The 24,367-nt window shown below is 45.6% G+C and overlaps 2 protein-coding genes across 8 annotated transcripts in view; both read right to left on the reverse strand.

Moving 5' to 3' along the window:
• Positions 1-24,367, reverse strand: part of LOC128450900 (E3 ubiquitin-protein ligase TRIM35) — a 454,970-nt gene that overhangs the window by 374,152 nt on the left and 56,451 nt on the right. The gene's annotated exons all lie outside the window — the stretch shown is intronic.
• On the reverse strand, positions 979-21,618 carry esr2b (estrogen receptor 2b). Of its 7 annotated transcripts, none has more exons than XM_053434646.1 (12): positions 21,425-21,618; positions 17,724-18,171; positions 8,784-9,267; positions 7,636-7,826; positions 7,433-7,549; positions 6,885-7,244; positions 6,612-6,750; positions 4,379-4,512; positions 3,288-3,359; positions 2,676-2,859; positions 1,877-2,209; positions 979-1,785 (listed from the first exon to the last, which is right to left on the reverse strand). In XM_053434646.1, the coding sequence occupies exons 3-12, from the start codon at positions 9,206-9,208 to the stop codon at positions 1,668-1,670; spliced, it is 2,073 nt and encodes a 690-aa protein (XP_053290621.1). In that variant the 5' UTR covers positions 9,209-9,267; positions 17,724-18,171; positions 21,425-21,618; the 3' UTR covers positions 979-1,667. The 7 variants fall into 7 exon arrangements, with proteins under 7 accessions (XP_053290621.1, XP_053290619.1, XP_053290622.1 ...); XM_053434644.1 differs by lacking the exon at positions 21,425-21,618 and adding an exon at positions 19,831-20,423; XM_053434647.1 differs by lacking the exons at positions 17,724-18,171; positions 21,425-21,618 and adding exons at positions 9,661-10,550; positions 11,504-11,573.

Raw genomic sequence — 24,367 nt, forward strand, 5'->3', positions numbered from 1 at the left:
TTCTGTGGGTTCATGCATGTACAACAACAACACCAGGACAGAGGGACTAGTGCACATGTCTGTCACCGGCGGACAATCTGGATCTAAAGCTGAAGAAAAGTGGCACCGCTCATGATTGTTTGTCCAAGAAGCATCTTAATGGAACAGTTACAGCTTCTCAGCTTGTTTGGCTGAACCTGGAAAATAATCATGAGGAAAACCACAGCGAACAAAATCCAAACAGGAGGTTTCACATGCGTGAGGAGACAAATCGCTGAAGGACGTGAAGCCAAAGACGACAGAGCCAAGAACAACAGACCGAGCAGGACAGACGCTCCCACTCCGTCTGTCTCGTTCACTCAGGAAGATTCAGGAATCACAGCAAAGAACACGACGACTCCTGTTTGTTGAAGCAACACTGTGGAACTCTGCCGAGCGGGTTCCATCTCCTGAGAGAAGAAGTGACCGAGAGTCACCAACTGTCACAATCAGCTCCAGGTGAAGAGTGAAGCTGAACTGAGATCAGTTTAACAGACTCAGAAGTTATTAAAAACCAGAGTTTATCTCCAATACTCATCAGGAAACTTTGAAATATGAAGGATTCTAAACAGAGTTTGGTGAATTTTTTTTTCAGCAGCAGCTCTTCTGGGTCAGGAAGCAGAGGATCATGGGTGATATCAAGCATTAGAGCTGCACTCACCATAGATATATATATAAAGGCTAGATGTCTCGTTCGCGTTGCCGGCCAATGGAGTCGAACGTCCGCACATGGCGGCCATCTTGCCACAGGCGGCTCGCTCACCCATAACACTGTGTTTGTAGTGGTACATGTACTTTTTAAATAAAATACATGGAAATAATTCTTGAAGTATATTTGTAAAGGGAAATGTACCTATTTTAGAACATTATTCAATTTTTAAGTTATGGTTATTTAAAAACCACGAACCACCGCCAACACAATGTTATGGGTGAGCGAGCCGCCTGTGGCAAGATGGCCGCCATGTGCGGACGTTTGACTCCGTTTGCCGAGACATCTAGCCTTTATATATATATCTATGGCACTCACCACGTCGTTTTCTCTCTGCAGGGGCGCTGTTGCTCAGAAGTTACACATTGTTGCTTTAAGGTTTACAACTTTACATTTTAGGTACAGCCAAGTTTTGCAGTGAAAACACCAGAGCTGGTCCACGAGACGGTGAAGAACCTCGACCTTCGTTTAACCAGGAGCAGGAAAAGCTTTTTTTAACAGTCATTTCTTTAAAAGGCCACAACAGAGAGTAGAAAAATCCTGAACAGGCACCGATTCAAACACCAAACACAGAGAAGTAGTGAAGGAGGAGGAAACACGACTAGCTCTCCTCATGGAAACGAGTTGACTTGTTCTGTGACACCGACGTGAAAAAGGAGATACAAATACTGTTTATCCAAAAGAGCAGAAACTGAGTGGCAGCGGTTGAGCAGCCGCGTCCTCGGCTGTAGTGCACATTCACAGGAAATATCTAACGCACACAAAATATACATTCGATCAACAAAGACCTTCTTTTTTTCTCCTAAGGACTAAAAACATCTCAACGATCTCAAAAAGCTTTTACCTCACAACAGCACTTTGTGTTTTCATGTTTTTTGTGTGTTTTCTTGTTTCTTTGGGGGACGGAGAGCTGCTACAGTCCAGTGTCTCTTCTGTCCCGTCATCCGTCCAACGTGCATCCCAGCAGAACGTGATCGAAGATGAGGCAGTCCACTGGATCCACGGGGGGGGAGCCACAGTCCCCAGCGTCCAGCGACCACTGGTCTGGGTGGATGTAACTGGGAGCAGAGACAAAACCAGAGGTGAATTCAGTGAGGTGACTCGTCTGGACCAGATGAACTTACTCAGCGGTTTCCTCCGTGAACTTACTCGTCGCTCTCCATGTGGGTCCCGACCAGACCGGGAGGTGGAGGTGTGGCCTGGAGCGGCACCGCCTGCAGGTGTCTGTCCAGGTCGTGGGACGGTCTGCGTGGAGGCTGGTGGTCGGTCGGGTCCGAGCCGGGCTGCAGGTGAGACGGGGGTGCAGGGTACTGCTGCTGCTCAGAGTAGATGTCAGAGCTCGGGGAGGAGGACATCTGGCTGCTGCTGCTGCTGCTGCTGCTGCTTCCTGATGTGTTAGCGTCCAACATCTCCAGCAGGAGGTCGTACACCAGCACCACGTTCTTCCTCTTCATGCTGGACAGGTGGTCCATGCCTTTGTTACTGTGGAGAGGAGAAAGATCTGGTTATCTACTACAAAATTTGAATGCAGTACTTTTACTTGTAAGTTTATAGAGTGGGGAATATGTACTTTTCCTCAAGTAAATCTAAATCTGTTCATCTGTCTTTCTTTGGATTTTCTCAAACGTTGCAGACCAGAGGAAGAGTATTCCAAACATGTAAGAGGTCACCCTGACCTTTGACCTCTGAAATCGAATCAGTTCATCTTTGAGTTCAACTGACGACTGGTCATCATTTTAATAAATCCCCTAAAGTCAGACCTGAGATATTATGTTCAAGAGGCAACAAACATGTTTTATGAGGCAACTGGTTCTTTGAAAAGTCACTTTACCTCAAATGTATCATCCAAGAAATATGAATCAATCAGATTTGAGATGTTTAAAGATCTGTAACATGAACCTGTGTCACACCACAGGGTTTCTGAGACCTGCTGCGTCCCTGTGTGTACCTGACGTGGCGGATGTGTGACAGCAGCATGGTGAGGTGTCCGAGGCGCAGCGTCTTCTGCTGGGTGGACAGCCCCAGCTTGGAAATGGCCCAGACCAGAGCGTCGATCACCGAGTCCAGCAGCCGCAGCAGCTTGCTCCTGCTCTCCAGCTCCTCGGCCGTCTGAGGGGAGCTCGTACACAGATCTGAAACAAACAGTCCACACTGACTCGTCTCCCAGGAGATGAGCTGTGACTCCAGGAACATCTGCAACAAACATCTGGCCACCAACTCCTCACACACCCTGCACGGCATCGTGATGGAGGTTGCACATGGACCACCAGGGGGCGGTAGAGGGGAGGAGCAGTAAATCACAGCTGTCCACCCACCACCAGGACGTCCAACCCGTCCAAAATCGTAAATATACAAAAATTCCGTTTTCTGCTCATTTGACATTTCAGACTCGATTTCACTTCTTGCACAATTTGTCCTTTTTTTTTTTACCCCAGCTGCAGTGGAGCAGAGTCAACAGCGTGTGTGTGTGTGTGTGTGTGTGTGTGTGTGTCTTTGTGTGTGTGTGTGTCGGAGAGGAGCTCGGTCAAACTGTGTGAGCACGTGCACAGACGTCCCTCACCTGCTGGGACACTGTGACCTGCGGCATCAAAAGGAGGTGAAGTTGTGAAACGTCTGTTATGATCCACTGAACCTGAGAAGTTGTAGAAAAGCTCAAATTGCTGAGAGCAGGTGACGCCTTTAAATCAGTGATTTGACCACAGGAAATATACATTGTGTTATTTGCTTTCAGTCTCTCGGCCATTAAATATGATTATAGATCTTTGGGTTTCACATAGTTACAACTTTATTTAGCACAAAATGCTCAAATTTAAACTTTAGTAGATATAAATAAACAGATTTTAGGCTGCGAGTCGTCAAAGTTGTTTCTCGGACTGCGGATGAACTTTGCACCAGATTCTAGTCCACTGGGTTTTCCTGATTATCTCACTGACAGACTAACACACGGACAAACAAACAGGATTCAACACAAAAGTGAAGATGATATATCTCTATTGGTTATAAATGAATGATATAACCAAAGTGCTCGGACCTCCGGCAAGAACCAAACTCAGCCGGGCGGCACCAACTCTCACACACGCTCTGATTTCAGTCCTGATTTTTGAATTATTCACTGGGAAATCATTGAAAATTGAGAAATTGAAAAATCAAATCCCGGTCTTCTTCTCTGACCCCTTCCACTTCCTCCCACCACAGTTACATGCTAATCTGTTTGGCAGTTTTTTGCATAATCTTGCTAATAAACCAACAAACAAACACATGAACAGGGGTGAAAACATAACCTCCTTGACAGAGATAAATCTATATTTATACTTTATAATCACATTTCAGGAGTTTGAAGGTTGTCATGTCACCTTTTGGGGATGGGTTAACCCTAACCCTTTTTAAATACTGATATTTGCACCATTTGTAAATTGGCCTTGTTCTGTTGTCTCTATGTTATTTACTTGTTGTTTTTCGTGCTTATATTTCTCTATATTCTTAGACTTTTATACACAAGTATTTTGACTAGAGAGAGAAGTATAATGAGAGTAAAGATCTGTGAATCTTGAATTTGTTTAGCTTTTTTGCTCTGGTCAGATTTGCGTTGTGTAGAATGAACACGTGTGACGTGTGTTGTCTCTGTTATGAAACAGTTGTGTTCCCACTCACTGGAGTTGAGGAGGATCATGGCCTTCAGGCAGACGTACTCTTCCCTCTGAAGCTTCAGCTCGCGGAACCGAGACGTGGCTCCCAGCAGCATATCGAAGATCTCCATGATGCCCTCCACACACTGACCCTCCTCCCTGCACACACACACACACACACACACACACACAAACACAAAGACACAACTGAATACACAATCTGCTGCTTCATCTAAGATGCTCAATAAACTCATAAATCAAATACAAAACAGAACCATTCTCTCTCTGATTCCTAATATTCACAACATCTAAGTGTTTATTGGCTGGAAGAAGAAAACATGAACTTCAGTTAATTCACACTGTGACACAGGAAACGATGAAATGAGTGCGTTGATGGTGAAATCGTGACGGAGGAGAACCAAGTGAAAGGTGATTCACATCCTGGATGTTTTCCTCTGAGCTCGGAGGAGAACAGGCGACACAAACGAGTCCAGCGTGAAAAATAAGGTTTTGTTGTGAAAACACACCGAGGTCATGTAAGTCTATAGTGACAGTTTCCGTGGTGAAGCAAAGGTGGAACCAGCAGATCCTCAGTTTCTCCCTCTCATGAATTTACACACAGTTGTTTACTCGATCCCACGAACACAGACGTGTCGCTGTGAAGAGAACACACGCAGACTTTCCTTGTTTGTTTGTTTGTTTGTTTGTTCATACACATAGTTAAGCAAACATTGTTGAACAGATTCTCTTGAAACTCAGTGGAGGGATGAGATGTAATCTGTATTTAACACGATGATAAAAATAGGAACCCCCTCCTCATAAACTAATTTTGGAACAACCCCAGTCTGTGGATTATCTCATGGGAACCAGGTGAGTTTGACGTTTTTTTTTTTTTTTCAAGTTTGATGAACTTTGACATTTAAATTTTACACCAAAGACAAAAAAAGTTGAGGTAAAGAGAGTTAAAGATGCTCACGTACATTTAGCTGCATTGCAACATTCACTTGTAAAACTGAACTGTTCAACAATTCCTAAGTAGAAAGATCTTTAAAGAACACAGGTCATCTGTGTTTGTATATGTTTGTACAAACACGTCTACGAGCTGAACAAACAACAGCTCTGACCACTCATCTGAATCTGAGCCCCTCGGCCCCTCGGACTCCACAGAGAACACGATTCACCTTAATGCCTCCTGAGCTGCTGCTGCTGCCGACTAATTACAGGAGGAAATACAAAGTGCTGTTAAAGTGGCACCTTAATTACCGCCTGTTTACCACGATGGATACAAAGGGTGAAGCGGCTTCGCCAGAGAGAGCCGAGCGGCGTCTGGCCAAAGTTGAAGGTCGGACTGGTGGAGAACATCGAGCGATAAAATTATTTTTGGCAGTGAAAGGAGCCGGAGGTGAGGAAGAGTCAGAGATATGACGCTGCCCCTATCTCCACCGCTCAAGGTCTGAGTGAACTCCCTGTTTATTGTGTGAAATCAGCTCATCACACTGGAACAATGTGGGAAGATTACACCGTCACCACCGTAACACGAATAACACGAGACTCAGAAGTTCCCCTTCATTCCGTGTGAGAAACAACAGAAGCTTTATCTCCACCCAGAGAAGAGAGGCGGAGCTCTGGTGCGCACCGTAAATTTATTAGCCATTTTATTTTGAAAAGCAGATCACGTGCATGAGAATCGGATGTATTTTTCCGACTGTGTCTCACAACCCGGTTTTCTTGACGTTTCTTTCCACATTACAGCTGCAGTCCAGATAATCTCCTGATGTTAGGTCCTGCAGAGCTTCTCCTGCCAGCCCGAAGTAAAAGGAGAATGTTTCAGTGAGTTAAAGTGAGAATCATCAGGAGGACTCCCAGCGAGCGAGCGGCCATCGACACAAAAACAAAAACAACAAGTCAAATCATCTCAGGAGGAAAAAGAGGCTCGAGAGCAGACGCCGGTGAGGAGGTTCTGTAAACACCTGATCTCCACAGCAGAATGAAGACTCTGGAGAAAGTCTGGACTCGATCCTCCAGAGCTAAAAATGTTTTCCTTTAATTTGTTTCTTTAAATGTGTCTCAGAAATATCTGCTCGAGGAGAATAATTATTTTACAGTATCTGACGAATCCAGATATGTTAGAGACTCACAGACGACTCTTTATTTCACTTTCCCTCCTCCCAATATTAAAGAGAAGATCCGAGGTAACAGACGGTTTATCAGATAAACAGTGTTTGGTGGTTATGTCTGTGATTTGTGGTTTTTCTCACCTGTTGAGTTTGAAGTCCGGAGAGAAGATGAGTTTTCCAGGATGATCCACCGACCTCCACATCAGGCCCAGCATCAGAATCTCCAGCCAGCAGCACTTCAGCAGGTGGATCTGATCTGCCAGACTCAGATCTAAGAACCCTGAGGAGCACACACAGGAACATGGAAGGTGAACATTCATGGAGCAAAAACAATATTTATCCTTAGTCTTTTGTTTATTTAGTTTGTTTACATCCATAACAAGTTTCTTCTTATTTATGAGGCTCTGATCTCACCAGGGATCTTCTTGGCCCAGCTGATCATGAGCACCAGCTCCTTGTCTGCCAGGTTGGTGAGGGACATCATCATGCTGGCCTCGGTGAAGGGCTTCTTCATGTCCTCCATGAGGTAGATCTCCGGGGGCTCGGCCTCCATGATGCGGGAGATGAACTCCTCCGGGCTCATGGCCGAGTGGTGCACGTGGGTGGCCTGAGGCAGGGGGGCGAAGGGGGCGAGAGGCGTCTCCACGTGGAGGTGCCGTGGAGCTCGAGGGCCGAGCCCCACCCGGACCAGAGCCCGGCCCGTCGGACCCCGAGGCTGAGGGCCACCACGGCGATGTCGAGGCCCCCGGTAGCTGCAGCGCTCACGTCTCACACCTGGAGAAAGACAAAACAAGTTGATGATTCTATATGTTTATTTAACTGAGAAAACACAGATAGCACAAAACACTGGCAGCTCTAATGACCCGTCAGATCCATCCAGAATCATCCAAATCACAAAACTCTGACTTCTGAGAACCTGAATGCAATGAAGACTACAACTCCCATAATCCCACGGGGCCTACCACATTTCATCATGCCCACTTCGTAGCATTTCCGTAGACGGCAGGCCTGGCAGCTTTTACGCCGGTTCTTGTCGATGGTGCACTGGTTTGTGGCCGGACAGATGTAGTCGTTGTGTCCTGACAAACACAGAGAAGAGTTATTTGCTGGATGGACGTGAGGAGAAGAAGGGATCAGTGGTGGGACGGAGAGAAGGAGTTGGTACCCTGGATGCTCCTCTTGAAGAAGGCCTTGCAGCCCTCGCAGGACCACACCCCGTAGTGGTACCCCGAGGCGTAGTCGTGGCACACGGCGCAGAAGTGCATGTCGGCTTTCCCCCCCGCAGACGAGCAGGACGAGGAGTTGGCCCCGTCTTCTAACCTGGTCCCCAGCAGCTTGTTACAGCTGATGATGGAGCTGCAATAAGAGACACAGACTCTGAGAACAGAGACGGGGACAACTTGACATTTGGATTTGAGCCGTCATTCACCTGCTATCAGTCGCCCACAGGCAGCGTGATGCTGAACATGTCTCCACAACCGCATTTCAGACAAGTTGAGAACTGCATCAGGGAACTGACAGAATTCATCATCCAAACATAATGGGAATAAAAAGCTGGTGTCTTCACAAGCATCAAGCATCAGAGCTCAGGGAATAACAGAGGATAGATTCCACAGCTGAACGACTGGTGACACATTATATCCATCCAGTACCACCAGGGTCACCATGGAAAGATATATGTGTAGAAGAAATCAATGAAAAGCATCAGAGAGGTGATGACACCCTGAGAACAGGCTGTTTACTTCATAGACTGTAAATAAACAGTTTGAACCTGAGCTTTAACGTGAAGCTGCTTGATTCACTGGACTGAATCAGCAGCTCCTTGTTTTAGAGGAGGAGAAGGAATTCTAACAGAGAGAAGATTCCAATGATGAAAATCAGATTATTATCTATCCTATAATCCCAGATTGTCTGTCTGAGAAAATCGTATCTGGAGAACTCTTCATCTCATCGGCTTCACTTGCTGTTTGTACTTTTAAGGGCCCAAGGAAGTGAAGGGTCAACACTAATAAACTCTGAATCAACTCGATCACGACAACGGATTCTCTCGGGTTGTGCGTCACTAATCTCTGAACACACAGGTGAGCAGCTGTTTGTGAAAACCAGCAAAGGAAACTGCAACCAGCATCACCACCACAGACAAACCATTCAGACACTAGTTAGTGGAATCAGCATCGTTTGAAGTCCTGCTCTGGTCACCTGGTCTATTCAATTACCAGTTAAGATATTAAAATACCCGTCAGAGTAAAGAACAATCTTTGAGATAAAACCTGTGTTTTACTTCCATCCCCGGGTCAGTGTCAGTAATCCCACCTGCTGGAGTTGATGCCGTGGGCCTTGGGCTCCAGCCAGGGTCCGTGTGGGCTCGGCTCGCTGTAGACCAGCGGCTGAGGGCAGCGCAGAGTCAGTGACGGCACGTTGGTGTGACCGTGGGAGGGCCAGAAGGCCGAGGGGCTGAGGGGGGGGCACAGGGACGACTGGCTCTCAGGGACGGGCGCTCTGGCGTAGCTCAGCACAGGCTGGCTGTAGAACGTCAGGGGTCCGTGGTTGTACTCGTGGCCGCTCTCTGCGTACGGAGAGGGAATGCAGATGGTGTGGTTCTCCATGGCCAGCGGGGGGGCGTACACGGAGGGCAGGAACACCGGGGAGCTCGGCCTCTCGGACGTCTTACTGGAGTCCACCTCCTGCAGCTGGAGCAGCGGTAAGTGATCGGTGTCCAGCTCAGGGGAAGAGGCCATGTCAGGGGGAACGAAGATGAAGCTGCTTCCTCTACTGCATCTTCATCTGCAGGCAAGTCCTGTAGCAGAGGGACACAAACACTGGGATGAGTCAAACCATGAAGACTGAGTCCAAACCTTCTCTGCTTCATTGAAACGTTTTGGAAACAGTTAAAAAACGCAGAGAATTTCTTTTTCTTATCGTTTTTCCTTAATTGCGTCTACACTGCATCAGATTGTCGCCCAGTGTTGAGCTGTTGTGACTCAGTGCAGCTCATTGTGAATTTCCAGGAATCAGTGTTTCTAGTATTCAAGGATCCTCGAGAAACCACAGAACACAAGATAATGGGATTTGCATTGAGTGAATCACAATCACAGGACAGAGGACAACACGTGTGGGGAACAACTCCAGACGCATGTAGGACCTCAGGAGCTTTTCGTGCAGCTATTAGAACAACAGGGGCCCCAGATACCTCAGGGTGGTAGGTTGTGAAGCGCTGCAGGCTGCTGGTGGATCAAACACGAGACACAAAGCTGCTGTAATGTGTCAGAAACACTTCTGTTTTCTGATTATCAGCAGTTTGATCTATGAACACTTGTTCCATGGACAGAGAATCAATGCATCTTCCTCCAGATCCTCCTGAGGGAAACTGAGACATACATCGATATATCAGCTGTCGTAGGTTATGGTCAGAACGTGGATCAGCTGGTCAATCGAAACCTTTGTCTTCTGGCTCAGCTCCTTCTTGAGAACAACAGTCCAGCTTGTTATCGTGACGCTGGAACAATCTTCATCTCCATCTTAAAAGACTTCAAGATAATAAAGGTGCTTGAAAAGCCGAGATTCAGATTCTCTTTAAAGGTTATGACTGGTTGTGAAGTGAAGCAAACAGCTGGAGGTCAATCACGTCAACAGTCGGTACATGACTCGCACAGGTCGGGTCGAAGTGGCCTTTTCTCAAAACAATTCACCCTTATTCATCGCTACATTCAAACCGTGTCCGTCACTTCAAACAGAATAAACACAGCTGAGAAGAGGAGCAGACTTTTGACCTGAACGTGGACGGATCGTTGTGCACAGATCGATTATGTCACCACACCAGTGACGAAGACGAGCAGCTCGTTGACCCTGTGACCAGCTGGAACAGGTGAGTAGAGGCGTTCCAGGTGAAAGTGAGTGACCCAGATTTCTCATGTGTTGATGTTGAACACATCGGCTTGTTGTACCGTCAACGCAGGAACAACCCAACTGTCCCAGCTTCTATTTTTAGTGATCTAAGTCTGGAAAACAATCATGAATCCAGAAGGACGTCTCCTCTGGAAACTCCAGAACCTTCAAAGCTGCATCATGCTCTTTTGGTCACTAGGGGGTGTAAAACAAAGCTGCAGTGGTTTAAGTGTCTACAAATGTAAGTGCTACAACAACTAAAGGACCTAAACATCCAGCAGAGACGGACAAACATGAGGACGCTGACGTCCAGAAATCTCCTGAGTCAAATCGTACGACTCAGAACTTTCATCTCAGAGAAAAGACTCATCAGATTTACTCAGGATGAGCAGGTGACAACCGTCTCCTGCATTTATTCTATATAACGTCATATATACGTCGATAATGTGTCAAGACCGTGGCTCCCTCAGCTTGTTGGGGTTCTTCTGCCCCCTGGTGGCAAAAAAAGCAGTTTATTCAGTTTCACACTATCCTTGATTTTCTTAACTCACTCAAACAGCAGCAGGTTTCGAGGAAGCAATAAACTTTGATCTAAATTTGATCAGTTTACTTTTATACTAATACTTTATACTACCCTGGGAGTTGTGTGAGTAGCAGTTTTAAGATAAACAGAATTTTGCACTTTAGATTTATTGATTTAACTGAGTCCAGCTGAGGTCAAACCGTCGCGACCAAACGTCGACGTCACAAACCGAAGACACAAAAATAAGTTCCTGTGTCTTCTCACAAGGTTCAGATAGAATCCACTGATATGCAAACTGCAAATGTTTTTGTGTCCATGAAAATCGAGCCGCGAGTGCTAAACACGAGCGGATCAAGGTTTATAAAACAATGACGCATCAGCACGGACGGATTCTGCCTCTACACAGTCGGTCTGTAAATTCTGAAGAACACGAGATGAACAGTAATAAATGTAGTAAAAATAACTGCAAACTGTCTGGATGACATTTCACGGCTGAATATTTTCTCTGCTCTGCCAGAATTAAACTCTCGGAGCCTCAATGACTTAATTAATCACCGAGATTAAACATCCTCGGGCTCAAAAAGAACGCACAACACATGGAGACACGACACAGAGACACACTCACGTCTTCAGGCTTCGCGGCTCGGCACAGGCGACTTCTACCAGCGACTCTGCAGTGAAGTCAGGATGTCTGTTTGAGCTTTGGACAGACTGGTGTTCGTGGCAGCCGTCCATGGTAAACCAGACAGGCCACGAACGGTCAAAGGACATGTCAGTCGTTGTTCATTCACGATGCCAGTAAACCTGTTATAAACCAGGCTGCCAGGCCACAGAGCCCGTTCACGGTTTGGTTTTTCCTTTATCTTTACATCTTGAAGTTTCAGATTAAGATTAAGATTAAGATGCATTTATTAGTCCCAAACACATGCACAGACATGCAAAGGCACACTCATGCAGGTAGGGAAATGTAATCTCTGCTTTTGACCCATCTGGTGCAGGACACACAGAACAGTGAGCGACCATGTACGGCGCTCGGGGAGCAGATGTTGGTGCCCCTTGCTCAGGGGCACTAGAGAGGGTAGGGAGACTCTTGGATTTTTGGACAGATCAATCCAGGTTCGTCTTTTGTTGTCTCTCCGTGGAGGCGAACCGTAGTCCAAGTTTCTGCCACTCGACCACCGCCTCTCCTCACCACTTACCCCCTGTTAAAATAAATGGCATCTGTCTAAAGTTACACAAACTGAAAATATGTTATAACAACTCTAAATGCGTCAACTTTGACTGTTTCTCGAAGATATTACCTGAGGCAAAATGGAAATTATCGCTTGGAGTTGATCTTTATAAATGACCATTCCACAAAGTTTAGGTCGACTCGATTTTTCCACCAGACAAACACGTGAGTTCAAATCCACCAGTGAGTCAGGATATTACAGGTTTAGAGCAGTGGCAGCACATCAGGCCTAACCCTAAGGACAACGTTCAGGATTCAGACTCGACCACAGACGATTGTTCCAGGTTCTTTCTCTTTGTCCCCTCGTTTCCTGTCAGCGGATCAATTAAGGATAATTAATTGTTTGCATGTTGCAAAAATAAAGTTTTGCAGTCTCAGGAAATGTGGCTTAATTTATACAGAAATCTAAAGTTTTTAGTTTTTGATTTCACTTGAAGAATAGATAGATGTATTAAAGAAAACATTTTCTTTTCTTCGATTTTTCTTGGACCTCATTTTAGAAAAATTGCAAAAAACTTCAATCAGGATCATTCACTCACTTTTGATAAATTTTCGCTTTTTGATGTCAAATGTCAAATTGTCTGTTACCAGCAGAAATATATTTAAGTTGGTCCAACAATATGTATTTGCAGTGCAGGTGATGCCGACTTCACCAAACTGATTCCATCCCAGTGTTTCCTGTTAAAGTCTCACCAGGAACTTCACCTGCACGCCAACTGTGAGGTAAAGTATAATATGAGGCGACCTTTGACCTTTGCCCACTGAAATCATACCAGTTCATCTTTGAGTCCAACTGGTCAGAATGTGGACAAACTCTGACTCACATCAATTAACTGATAAATATCGACCAATATATAAATCTGCCTCCAATTAAGATGTTCATGGCATCATATCATCTCATGTGTTTCCTGCTCTTTATCTAATGGTTCATCGGCTCAGGCGGACATTAACCAGAGATCTCACAGGGAGAAGTCCAGTACAACTGACTGGGACGTTTAGCTCCTCCTCAAGGTGACGTTCAGAGAAGTCCAGGGTCGTGAAGGTTTGTCTGTCACAGCCTCCGTCACGGTGACACTGGGGTTCAAACTAAAACATGACAAGCCTGTTGGAGCAGCAGCCAATGGGAAAGCTCCTGAGAGTCGGCTGACGAAACAGCATCATGCACTCGGATCCAGACATTCAGAGGGATGTGTGTGTGTGAGCGGTCCGATCACAACCTGAGCTACCAAGGCAATAAATAAAATCCTTACTGTTGCACAAAGTTTAAAACAAAATCTGGATGTTATACTGAAGAGAAAACTCAACTTATTCAATTATCAGACATGAAATTCAACGTCTTGTCCAAACAAACGAGCACTACATCGTGATTCGACCTCTGGAGGACAGAAGGTCAAAGTCTCGATGTCGTGAGACCTGAATGAGAATACATCCTCATTCTGTAGAGAGCAGCGTCTGCAGGCCTGTGTTTTTAAAAACCTCTTTGCTTCGTGTGGGTAAATGGATTCCGACGCCCCTCCGCTCGGGCCGAGGCTCCCGGCCAGCAGCACATACCCGAACACAAAGACCCCCAGTTAAACCATTAGCCGGCCCGCGCTCCTCCATTCTGTCGGCCTCACAAAGACGACAAGGAGCCGGCGGGGGAGACGAGCCGCGGTGAATGGAGGAGGTCGACGGGCTTCATGGGAGCGGGAGGAGCCGGACGGAGCCGAGACGCTTCAGCAGGATGGACAGGATGATTACTGTGTCGCCGGGATTTGAGGTAATTTTACCTGTCGCCTGTCACTGGTGCTGCTGCTGCACCGTCTGCCTGTCGGCTCCGTCCCATCTGCTGCAGGACTTCAGACATCTTCTCTTTCCTTCACACTCATACAACACTGATCACTGGGAATTAAAGTGTCATATTACACCATGAATTAGATATCACCACCTCACAGTGAAACCTTTTCACAGATTAATTAGAGATACTGGGCGAGATGGAGGCCGTGTTGAAATAAACCGAACTAAATCTTCCCTTATTCCAGGAATTATTCTCTGGGAAATCAGTGAAAATGACTAAAAACATATTTTTACAATATACCAGAAGAAGGTGAATCATGGATCCGCCCTTTTGTTTTGATCCAGCCCAAAAGGTAGTGAGTTCTTTCTTGACCCATTTCTCATCCCTCCACTAAGTTTCGCATAAGTCCGCAACAAACCCACAATCGGACCCGGGGGTGAAAACATAACTTCCTCGGCGGAGGTAAAAATGGCTGATCCACGGCTTTGAAACCAGAAGTGACCATATTTGGGGGAGCAGGGGGCGGAGCCTGACTGAGGGCTAAATTACAATGCCCATCTGCACTCATTTGACGATACTAGCTGTCAATCACACGGTATTAACGACCCCAATACAGAGGTTTATGGTCTGTTTGACTCTAAATGAACATCAGCTGACGAAGACTTGACATTCAACTTTTAAATGTAATAAAGACTCATAATGCTGTTGTTTTTTTAATCTTTGAAAACGATATGAACGCATTTCAATTAAATTAGACACATGTCAGGTCCATGTGTTTCTCATGTGAACAAATTAAAAGGGAAACTTTTATCAATATCTTAGACGGTGCAAAACTTTTCCAATTAAAACACACGGTGAGATTTCTTCAGGGTTAAAAATCAATTATTTTTCCTTCATGTCCATTGTTATCTTGTCTTGTCCCCCGTCCCCTGCCGTCCCCAGGGCCGTGTATCGTGTTACAGACTGTGGGACGTGAGCCCAGGTTTCCACTCCACTTCAGATTTGCACACAGGACGGCGCATGCTGCTCATGCCACGACGGCTCTGTGAAGCACCGTAACAAAACACCATGTGTGCCGACGGTAAACAGGAACGACCGAGGCTCCACCCGCACCAGAGGCTGAACCGACACCAGGCAGGTGAAACTTAGAAACTGTTACAAGAGGAAACTGGAGTTTGACTGAGCGTCTTCACTTGCTGCTCGACTTCGTATCTGACTCTTCATGAGCCCGTTTAGCTTCACGGAATCAAGTTTTCACCACAACACAAGAAGCTCGGCAGAACAATCTGCAGCCGTTACACACACGCTGGTAGAAGTGTGGACACATGACCCATCGGGACCAACTGTAAATACTCTGCTGTGATATTCAGGTTCAGGTTTGGAAACGCCGGCTGGACTTGAGGGATGAGCCGAACACTTATACAAACAGTCCCAACCGAGCGATGAGTTAGTTCTGTCACTGACTTATTGCAAGTTGCTCGAAAGGCTTTTTGTTTTTGATTTTAATGTTTCTTAATTGTTTAAGGGAGTTCAGGATTCTGAGCTAAAAACCTTGAACTCTGATTCTCTGACCGTTTGTCTCTGAGTGTAAACTGAGCAGGTTGAGACACATGTCCTCGTGTCCTCGTGTCCTCGTGTCTCCCCAACGCTCAACAGACGAGTTCAGTGTAACAGTCTCTTTGTCATGTTGCGTTCTCTTGTCCTGTGTTGATACATCACAATTATTTAGTGCTTCTCATAAACAGAAAACTTTGTTGATGTACTTTTGAAAAGAACGGGGGGGGGGGGGGGGGTTAAAAACATCTTTAATCCTAATTTCAAAATTGGTTCCTGCGATGAAACACTGGACTTCATTTAAAGGTGAGTGACAGCTCTCTCTCTCTCTCTCTCTCTCTCTCTCTCTCTCTCTCTCTCTCTCTCTCTCAGCAGGAAGCAGCTGATCGAATCTGTCCTAACTCATCTCATCCAACTCAGCCTCATGTGAAAACTCTTATCTTCAAATCACATCTGATGGTTGAGGCAGCCGCTGCCACCTGCCGCCAAACCGCCCGGCAAACTGCTCTCACCGTGTTTCCGGTGGTTACACCCTGATACCCTGTACAACTGAGGCATGCCCCCCCCCCCCCCCCCCCCCGCTGCTGCCGCCTCACCTGCCTGGAAACACCCAACAAACACGTGGAGCTCTCGACACGGCCATGTTTTAGTTACTCTCTGTGCTCGGGAATCTCCCGTGATGGAGGACCTGTGGGGCTGGGAGGTCGGGTCGGTGGTGGTGGTGGTGGTGGTGGTTTTGGGGTGGGGGGGGGGGGGGGGGGGATTGAGGGGACTGTTGAACAGCGTGACCTTGAGTTTTCGGCGCCGGCCGGAGGAATTCTTTTCAATGTGGGCGAAACCCGGAGAACGGAAGGGGATGTGCTTAAAGTCCAATTTCTTATTTATGGTAAAGGCAGGACTTCCCTCCACACACACACACACACACACACTAAGACACACACTCCCACACACACACACACACACACACACACACACACGACTCCCCCACAGCACAGTTATTCCAGAGGGGAAAAGGAATCTGGTATTTACAGTAACAGCCAGATTCTTCTTCCAGTGTGAACAGTCTCAAGGCTGCGGAGAGGAGGCTGACAGTCCAACATCCTCCCTGGTTTCCACCGCCGGGCCAGAGCAGCGGCGGCTGATAGGCTGCGTTTTGTTGATGCGATAAAATAATCTGCAGTGGCGTCAAGAGATAAGAGTGAAAACCAAACGTCAAACTATGCCAATGTTGTAATAAACTGTGAAGGACCATCATCTGGAACACAGGAGTCTGCAGGAGCCTCGTGGAGAAAACGGACTGACGGATCTGCTGCAAAGTTATTTTTTTAAATATCTGGGATAAAAATCTGCTGCGGGAAAATATGTGATTTAGTGAAGAAAGTGTCTGCAGCAGCTGAGCAGAGGAGCTGGATCTCAGATGAAGCCTTTATCCTTATTAGGTCTGAACCCTTTTGACACAATCCACAAATAAGAGGTGGTTTATTGGAGGAGACAACATTATTTTGTAATAGCACGATATTTAGTCTGAGTTTCTTCCATAACACGAATCTGAAACTACATTTGGACTATTTTAATAAATGTTAATCATCAGACTTAGGAAATGGATTGTCAAATATTCACAATAATGTGGTATTGCAATTTAAAGACATTCAAATTCTTCTTCTCTTGGGGCCGTGTATTGAAAATCAAAATCTAAATATTTTCCGTGTGGCTGGTGCACGCTCAGTTTCATCCTGACTTCTCCTTTTGGATGAGACTGAAGAGAGATGTTGTAGGAAAATAAAATGAGTTTGCTTGATATCTGACGTCTCCATTGTCTCATCAGAGGAATGAAAGTGAAGCTAAATTCTGACTGAGACAAAGAAAAAACTCAAAATGTACAAATCAAGACTTTCCTGTTTTTGAGCCATTTTTCTTTCTATGATTGAATTAGTTTAAAATCCTAAAATAAATCTGCCTAGGATGAAACTGGTACCACTGCACTCAATGGACTTTGTGGTGAGGCTGATGTATTGTACAGTGTCACTGTTGATGTGTATGGTGTCAATTAATATCCAGTAAACATTAATCTGTAATTTCAAAGATTATATCAGATTATAAAGCAATACAATCCAATACAACTCCTCAAATACCATCTTTATCGTTTCTTTTACTTTAATTTCTGAGGATTAATTAAACCTGTTTTGATGCGATGACACTTTCTGCTGATTAATAAAGTCTTTATTGCTCAGCTGCCATGTGAAGTTGAGATATTAAAGTGGGAATAGAGGATGTGATTCTTACCTGTGGAGTGAAACACAGCTTGTGGAAGCGGGAGCAGATCGGAGCTGCACCTGTCGGACTGGACACGACTTCTCCTCCGTGACGCACCGCGGACAAACTCCGTCCACGTTTCTCTGGACCGGAAAGTTGGAGATGAAGACGCGGAAAATAGAAGCTGCGGCCGAGAGGCTGGTGGGAGGAGAGGATGTGTTTGTGCAGCTGTTGGATAGAAGTCAGTTTTCTGCGCCGCTGCTGCGTCAGGAGGAGAAAACCCCTGATGCGTAAAAAGTGAAAGTGGAGACGAACACCACATGAACCCGGCGCGTATTCCCTCCGCGTTATTCCTCCGCGAGTCTGTCCCTGCCCGGTGCCCGTTAGTGTGTCCCCTCGCGTCCTCTCCGGGGCTCTGGGTGCCAGGTTTAAGGTTTGGCCGCTTTGGAGACGTCACTGGCCACGCCTGCTCCGAGAGCTGCCCGGCGGCGTTACGCACAGGCGGAGGAGGAGGAGGAGGAGGAGGAAGAAACGTAACAGAAACATGTTGTTAACTGAATCCAATCATAATAATAATAATAATAATAAGTCTGTTCGTTTGTCTCCATCAGATCTGTATCGTTCAGTGGAAACCCAACGTGCTGCTGTGAGCAAACCTCTGACCTCTGGGTTCGTTTCTGCTCTGCTCCTCTGAGTTAATGATTGAAAGAGATGGAACACAGTAAAAACAACCCGGAGCCAAAAGGAGCTGGAGAGCACAGCCTGCGTCCACCAGCAGGATTTATGCTCTCAATAAAAAACCTCAGCAAATCAAAATGACGAAGATGAAAGAAAAACACACTGACATGACGGATTCAGACAGAAATCTCCACATGTGGTGAAATACAATGTTCTGTGTGAGTCCTGATGCTTCTGGGTCGTGAGCTGCAGGATGGAGGGGGGGGGGGGGAAATCACAGGAAACCGTCCCGTGATGATCAAGATTAGAAAAACCTGCATCTACTGTTTTCTGTTTGTTGTTGTTGTTTCCTTTCTGAGCAGGGCCGTGTGTTAACCCTTCACGTGGACGGGGCCACCATCCGCTGCAGGCACCTGCTGATCACCTGTTTCCACCTCTGACGTGTGTGTGTCTGGGTGTGTGTGTGGGTGTGTGGGTGGGTGTGTGTGTTTGTACAGTTTCATTAAGCAAAGGGCATAAAAGACAATAGAATATAAATATTGATACTCGAGGCCTTTCTACAGGAAGCTGCAGGAACCTTATCACTTCAGTCTATATTCGATTCTGTATGAAACATGATAGAAATCAGATCATTTCCGTGGCCACCTGCTGATCAGCTGCTTCCACCACTCGGGAGCTATTGTTCGACTTTGTTCACCGAGTCCGGAAAGTGAAGCCTATGCAGAAGTGCCTGTATTCTCTCTCAGACCAGCAGGGGGCGACTCCACTGATAGTTTCTTTAGAAGTCTATGAGTCTTCTTCAAACAGCTGATGTTTGTTTAGTGAGTTACGATCATTTAGAGTCAAACAGACCATAAAGCACCGGATGTACTGGGGGTTGGATACCACAGTGTGATTGACAGCTAGTACCGTACAATGGGTGCAGTTGAGTGTGCAGTGTCCCTGAGCTGTCAGTCAGGCTCCACCCCCACCCCCCCTTCCCCCAAGCTCCTCCAAATATAGTTAGTTCCGGTTTAAAAAAAACCAAGATGGCGCTGAACAAAGTGCTCACAAACCAAAAAGAAAGAGGAGCAAGAGAAAGGCAGATCTGAGGTGAACACACACTCACACATTCTCAAACACACACACAAACACACACACACACACACACACACACACACACAACACACGCACACACACAGCTGTTGTTGCAGCTTTGACTTTGTTTCAATACAAACATGACAACCCTTGTGTTTGCAAACCTCCACACTTTCCTGTATCTCATTTGACACAGTAGCAGAAGTACAGAGCAACAGACCTTCACATAATACTGTGAGTATTTATACACTGTTTGTTCAGAGACAATAACAAACCCTGGTCATTAACCAACCAAGTGCCTCGTTTACCAACTCACCGATAAAAGGCACCGTCATTATTTCTAATTTGTGTGTTTGTGTGGGTGGTGTTGATGTGAATCCACCTTTTCAGTGATGGACGCTGGGATGTGGCTCTATCTGCTCCATCTCTGCACAGACTGGATTTCCAACTTTGATTCATTAACCTCCTCTCGGTCGTCCTGCCTCATTTCACCTGAGCAGATTTTAAAAACGTGTTTGACGTGTCATGTTATTGTCCTCGGGTCGTGGCTCACCCTTCCACTTCAGTTTGCTAGTTTTTACGTAAACCAATAAGCCAACGCAGATGAAAACATGATCCTCCATGACGAACACAAACCACGCAGACATCAGCAGAGAACACCAAACAGAGTTTTGATAGAATTCAGTTCGGTTTTTCCTCCGATGATTCATTCATTCAGCTTTTTGGTCCTTTTGAAAAACAGAATACTTGTTTTGATTCATGGATTCTTTCTCTTCCTACTTCAATTATCCTCTGATAATTCTATTTGCCGTATTGGTCGCTCACACACACACACACACACATACACACACACTGCTGCATGATGTTATATGATACGAAGCAGGACTATTTCCTTTCCATAAAATCCTGAGTGAAGGGAGTACTGTGTGTTCCCTCTCGTGTCCTCTCTTCTCCTTTAGCCTTTGCTCCAGTAGCTCAGAGACCAACGAGAGAGAGAAAGATAAACGTGCCCTCCCCCTCAGACTGGGAAACGTGTGTGTGTGTGTTTGTGTGTCACGTGTGTGGACAGTGTATCTGCACTGACGTGGGGTTCCTCTGCTTCTGTCGAGTCTAAATTCTTTGCATGCAGGCTGATTCATCCTTTGCCTAAATTTCTTTCCTTAAAAACGTCTGAATGTGGCTCGTCGGCCCTCTGTGCTCCGGCTCCTCCGGCAGTAATGACCGACGGGGAGAAGGAGCTGGATTCCCGGCGCTTTCATCCGCCTGCTGCCTATTACTGCAGTAATTGAGTGAATATTCAGCTGCCTGTGCTCAGAGGTGGAGCACAGGTTAGGTCAGGAGGGCTGATGGATTATTAGCATCAATACAGATCCGTCCTCTGAACGAACCGAGCAGAACTCGGGTCTCGAGAAAACCAAAGGTTTCATCTCGGTGGAGCTGATCATTCAGGCGTCTCAGGTTTATTTGGAAATGAAATAGAAAGGCGAGAGATTTTTGAATTTGGATTTAAAGGAAATAAGAGTTTTATTAAAACTCTTTGGAATCGTATCGATGCACTGAAGGATTTGTTAATAAGAGAAAACAGAATTTAAACTGAAATCAAACAACAGAAACACAGAAGGAGAGATTCTGTGATGCAGGAGCTCCTTTGTCGAGATCCCTCCGCCAAATTCTGTGGAAATCCATCCAGTAGTTTATGTGAAATCCTGATGACGTGGGTGAAACACAACTTATGTTTGTGAGCAGGGAAACAAAAAAACTGAAGCAATAAACACAAATTCATTCAGACGGACACAAATCCCCCAAGAACAAACTCAACCACCTGCGTTTTCATGATGGAAATGATGGTGGAGAACAAACCAGAGCTAAAAGGAGTGAATATATGATAAATGTGACTTCAAATGAACTTTCATCTTTCTGTCAGTGGACATTTCTGCAGAGACGTTTGATTGATTGAATCGCTAGAGGATATTTACCGTGACTTGTCCCTGAGCCCGTCCCGTGTTGTCTTGTGCTCCGGGTCATTGTCCTGTTGGAAGATGACCCTTGGCCCAGTCTGAGGTCCTGACCGCTCTGGACCAGGTTTACATTTGGAATATATCTGCACTTTGGTCAGGTTTGAGGGAAAAGCTTCTGCGGACCTAAAACAACACCACAGCATGATCCTCCCCGGTGGTTACTCAGTTTGAGCTCCAGGCTTAAAGTCGTAGTTGTTCCAAACTTCTAACGATAAAGAGCTGATTGTCACTGAGCAGAGTTCAAACCTCCTCCAAGAACCGACCGTCCCCTTGAATTCAATCAAGCTGCAAAAGTTCATACATGTCAGTCTTCTTAATATTTCTGTTTCATTATTTTAATTATTCTCCAGGAAATGGGTGAAAACGTCAAAAAACGATTTTCTTGGATCCGCCTTCTGATAATATTTGGAAATTGTACAGATGAATCTTTCCTAAGCATGTCCACTAAATTTGAATTATTACCACAGATTCAAGAGAAACAGAAGATTCCCTGAGGTAACCTTCAGTGTCCCAGCTGTGGGCAGGGAATGCTGGAAGTAGGGGCGCTGCAGCACCACCTACTGATCCAGTGGCTGTTACTGCAAGACAAAAGGTTCTGCAAACTTCTATGTTATAAAACTGATAAACACTGGTATACAATTCAAATCCTTACTTATAATATCGATATAAGGCCGTGATATGTCAGAGGTGGTTTTTATCCCATTGCTCAGTGGCCAAATAAAAGATCTGCAGCTTTAAAACTACTTTCATACATATTAGGAGGTTTAAGAGTCGGCTCACAGCTTAGTGTATCTTGTATAAAACACTAGAGGTTTTCCTGAACCTCCTCAAACTAGTCTCTGCTTGTTCCTAAGTGGTCCTCAATGAGAACATCTGTAGATCCAGTGCGATGCTGTAAAACAATCCAGGATTACATCACCTCCTCCCCTCGGAGCTAATCCCTCACAAAGTGTCTTTGAGCGTTCGCCAGCTTTTAATTGTGCAGCGGATCCTCGGAGTGGTGCGGTGTGGGAGTGAGGAGGAGGAAGAGGAGGAGGAGGAGGAGCAGAAGAGGTTGACTTGGACTCTTGAACCTCCAGTCCTGTGGAAATCCTTCCCCTGTCTGGGAAATTTAAGGCTTTTTCTGAATTCTCTGGCAGGACACCGGCTGCTCTCGGCCGTTGACCACGAGACACCGAGCCTCTGACGGACATTTTTCACGAGAACCTCCCTGTTCATGAAAGATTTGGGCTTCGTGACAGAAAATGACGTTTCTACACTTCAGTCAGTGCAGTTTTTATATTAAATTCCTTCGTTACAGTACATGATGATTTTTTTTAAATGCCAAGGCCACAAAGTCTGGACTGAAAACATAAACCTGGAAATATTCTGTGTTTGTGTTGCCAACACATTTCATGAAAAGACCTAAAACAACAAGGAACATCCGACTGAGTGTGTGAATCCAAAACCTGGTGTTTCTCTGAGCCACACACACACAGACACACACACACATAGACACACAAGCACACACACAGACACACAAGCACACACACAGTTCAGTATATTTTGAGTGAGATTCTGGAAATATCAACTTGAGTCCGCGGCTGAAAATAGTTCCCATATATAAAGATGGACGACATGACAGACCAAAGCATCTTGATCGCCCCCTGGTGGCTGGCTGCAGTGAAGCTCATGAGCCCCTCCTCCTCCATGTGAGTGGACGGGACATGGACCAAACTAATGACTCAAAGTAGACTTTCAAAACGATTTGAATCAAAGAAGGTTAGTTCTTGTCTCACTGATGTTAGAAATGTTTCTGATTAGTCTGGATTTAATTTGTTATTTGATGATATAAAAAAGGGGTTGAAACGTCATGATTGACAGCTGAGACTGACTCGTGATTGGTCGATGTATCGGCGGGACCTCGATATCGTGGTTCCATCCCCGTTATCACAAAGATATTATTCCTTCCTTTCTGGATAGTGAGAGGATTTGGAGATGTGTCGTCCATCTTTAATTATCGTCTATGGTCTGAAGCTGGAAAACCCAGCTTCAGTTTGAGTTCCTCTGCCCCGAATAGAATAGAAGAAAAATATAAAGTATATAGTTGTTGACAACAGGAAACCTATTCAGACATATTTGAGGAGCAGCTCTCAGGACATGTTGCATCATCTGTTGTGCAGACGAGCTGCTTTAACTGGCTCCATTAAGAGTTCTTACACATGCACTCTGTTCCCTGGTGGGACGTCTTGTTCCCTCGGCCTCAGCTTCAGTACAAGCTTCTCAGCCTTTTCTTCAGCCACACGCAAACAGATTGCCACCGACTACCTGCTCGTTATTTTCAACCTCTTTATTACCACGTAGAGGCAAATTATCATTTTCATCTCTTCCAGGCGGTTTTTATAATTTGTGTCGCACAGCAACCGGGAGGATAATGAGGCTCATTGACCGCCAGCTCTGCTGCGCTGGTGACACTGGGAGCGGAGCTTTGCCTCTGATGGTAAAGGTCTGTCTGATCGGAGCCTTTTCAACAGAAGTGAAACACACAACAACTCCGATTAGTTGATTTATGTCACAGCTGAAAATCCCATCTTGAAATCCCTGAAGTGATGAACTGCAGCTGTTTCAAACATCTGGACAGGTTTTCATACACAACACACGTCCTCGGGAGAAAATCTGTTTACTGTTCATGACGTTTTCTCTGTTTCACACAGTTTATTTAGGAGAATATGAATCTATACATGCAATGAAGCTCTGCTATTTATATCAATGAATGCATTTTACGTTTCTACCATAGATTGCTTTGTAGTTTAACAAAGAAACTTTTACATTGTTATAAGAAGTTTTCAGGTCATGATGAAACAGTCAAGGTTTTTAAATGGAGAAAAACTGCAACACCAGCAAGTTTTCCCATCACCTTCT

This window comes from Pleuronectes platessa, chromosome 11 (genome assembly GCF_947347685.1).
Source record: "Pleuronectes platessa chromosome 11, fPlePla1.1, whole genome shotgun sequence".
In the NCBI taxonomy this organism is placed as follows: Eukaryota; Metazoa; Chordata; class Actinopteri; order Pleuronectiformes; family Pleuronectidae; genus Pleuronectes; species Pleuronectes platessa.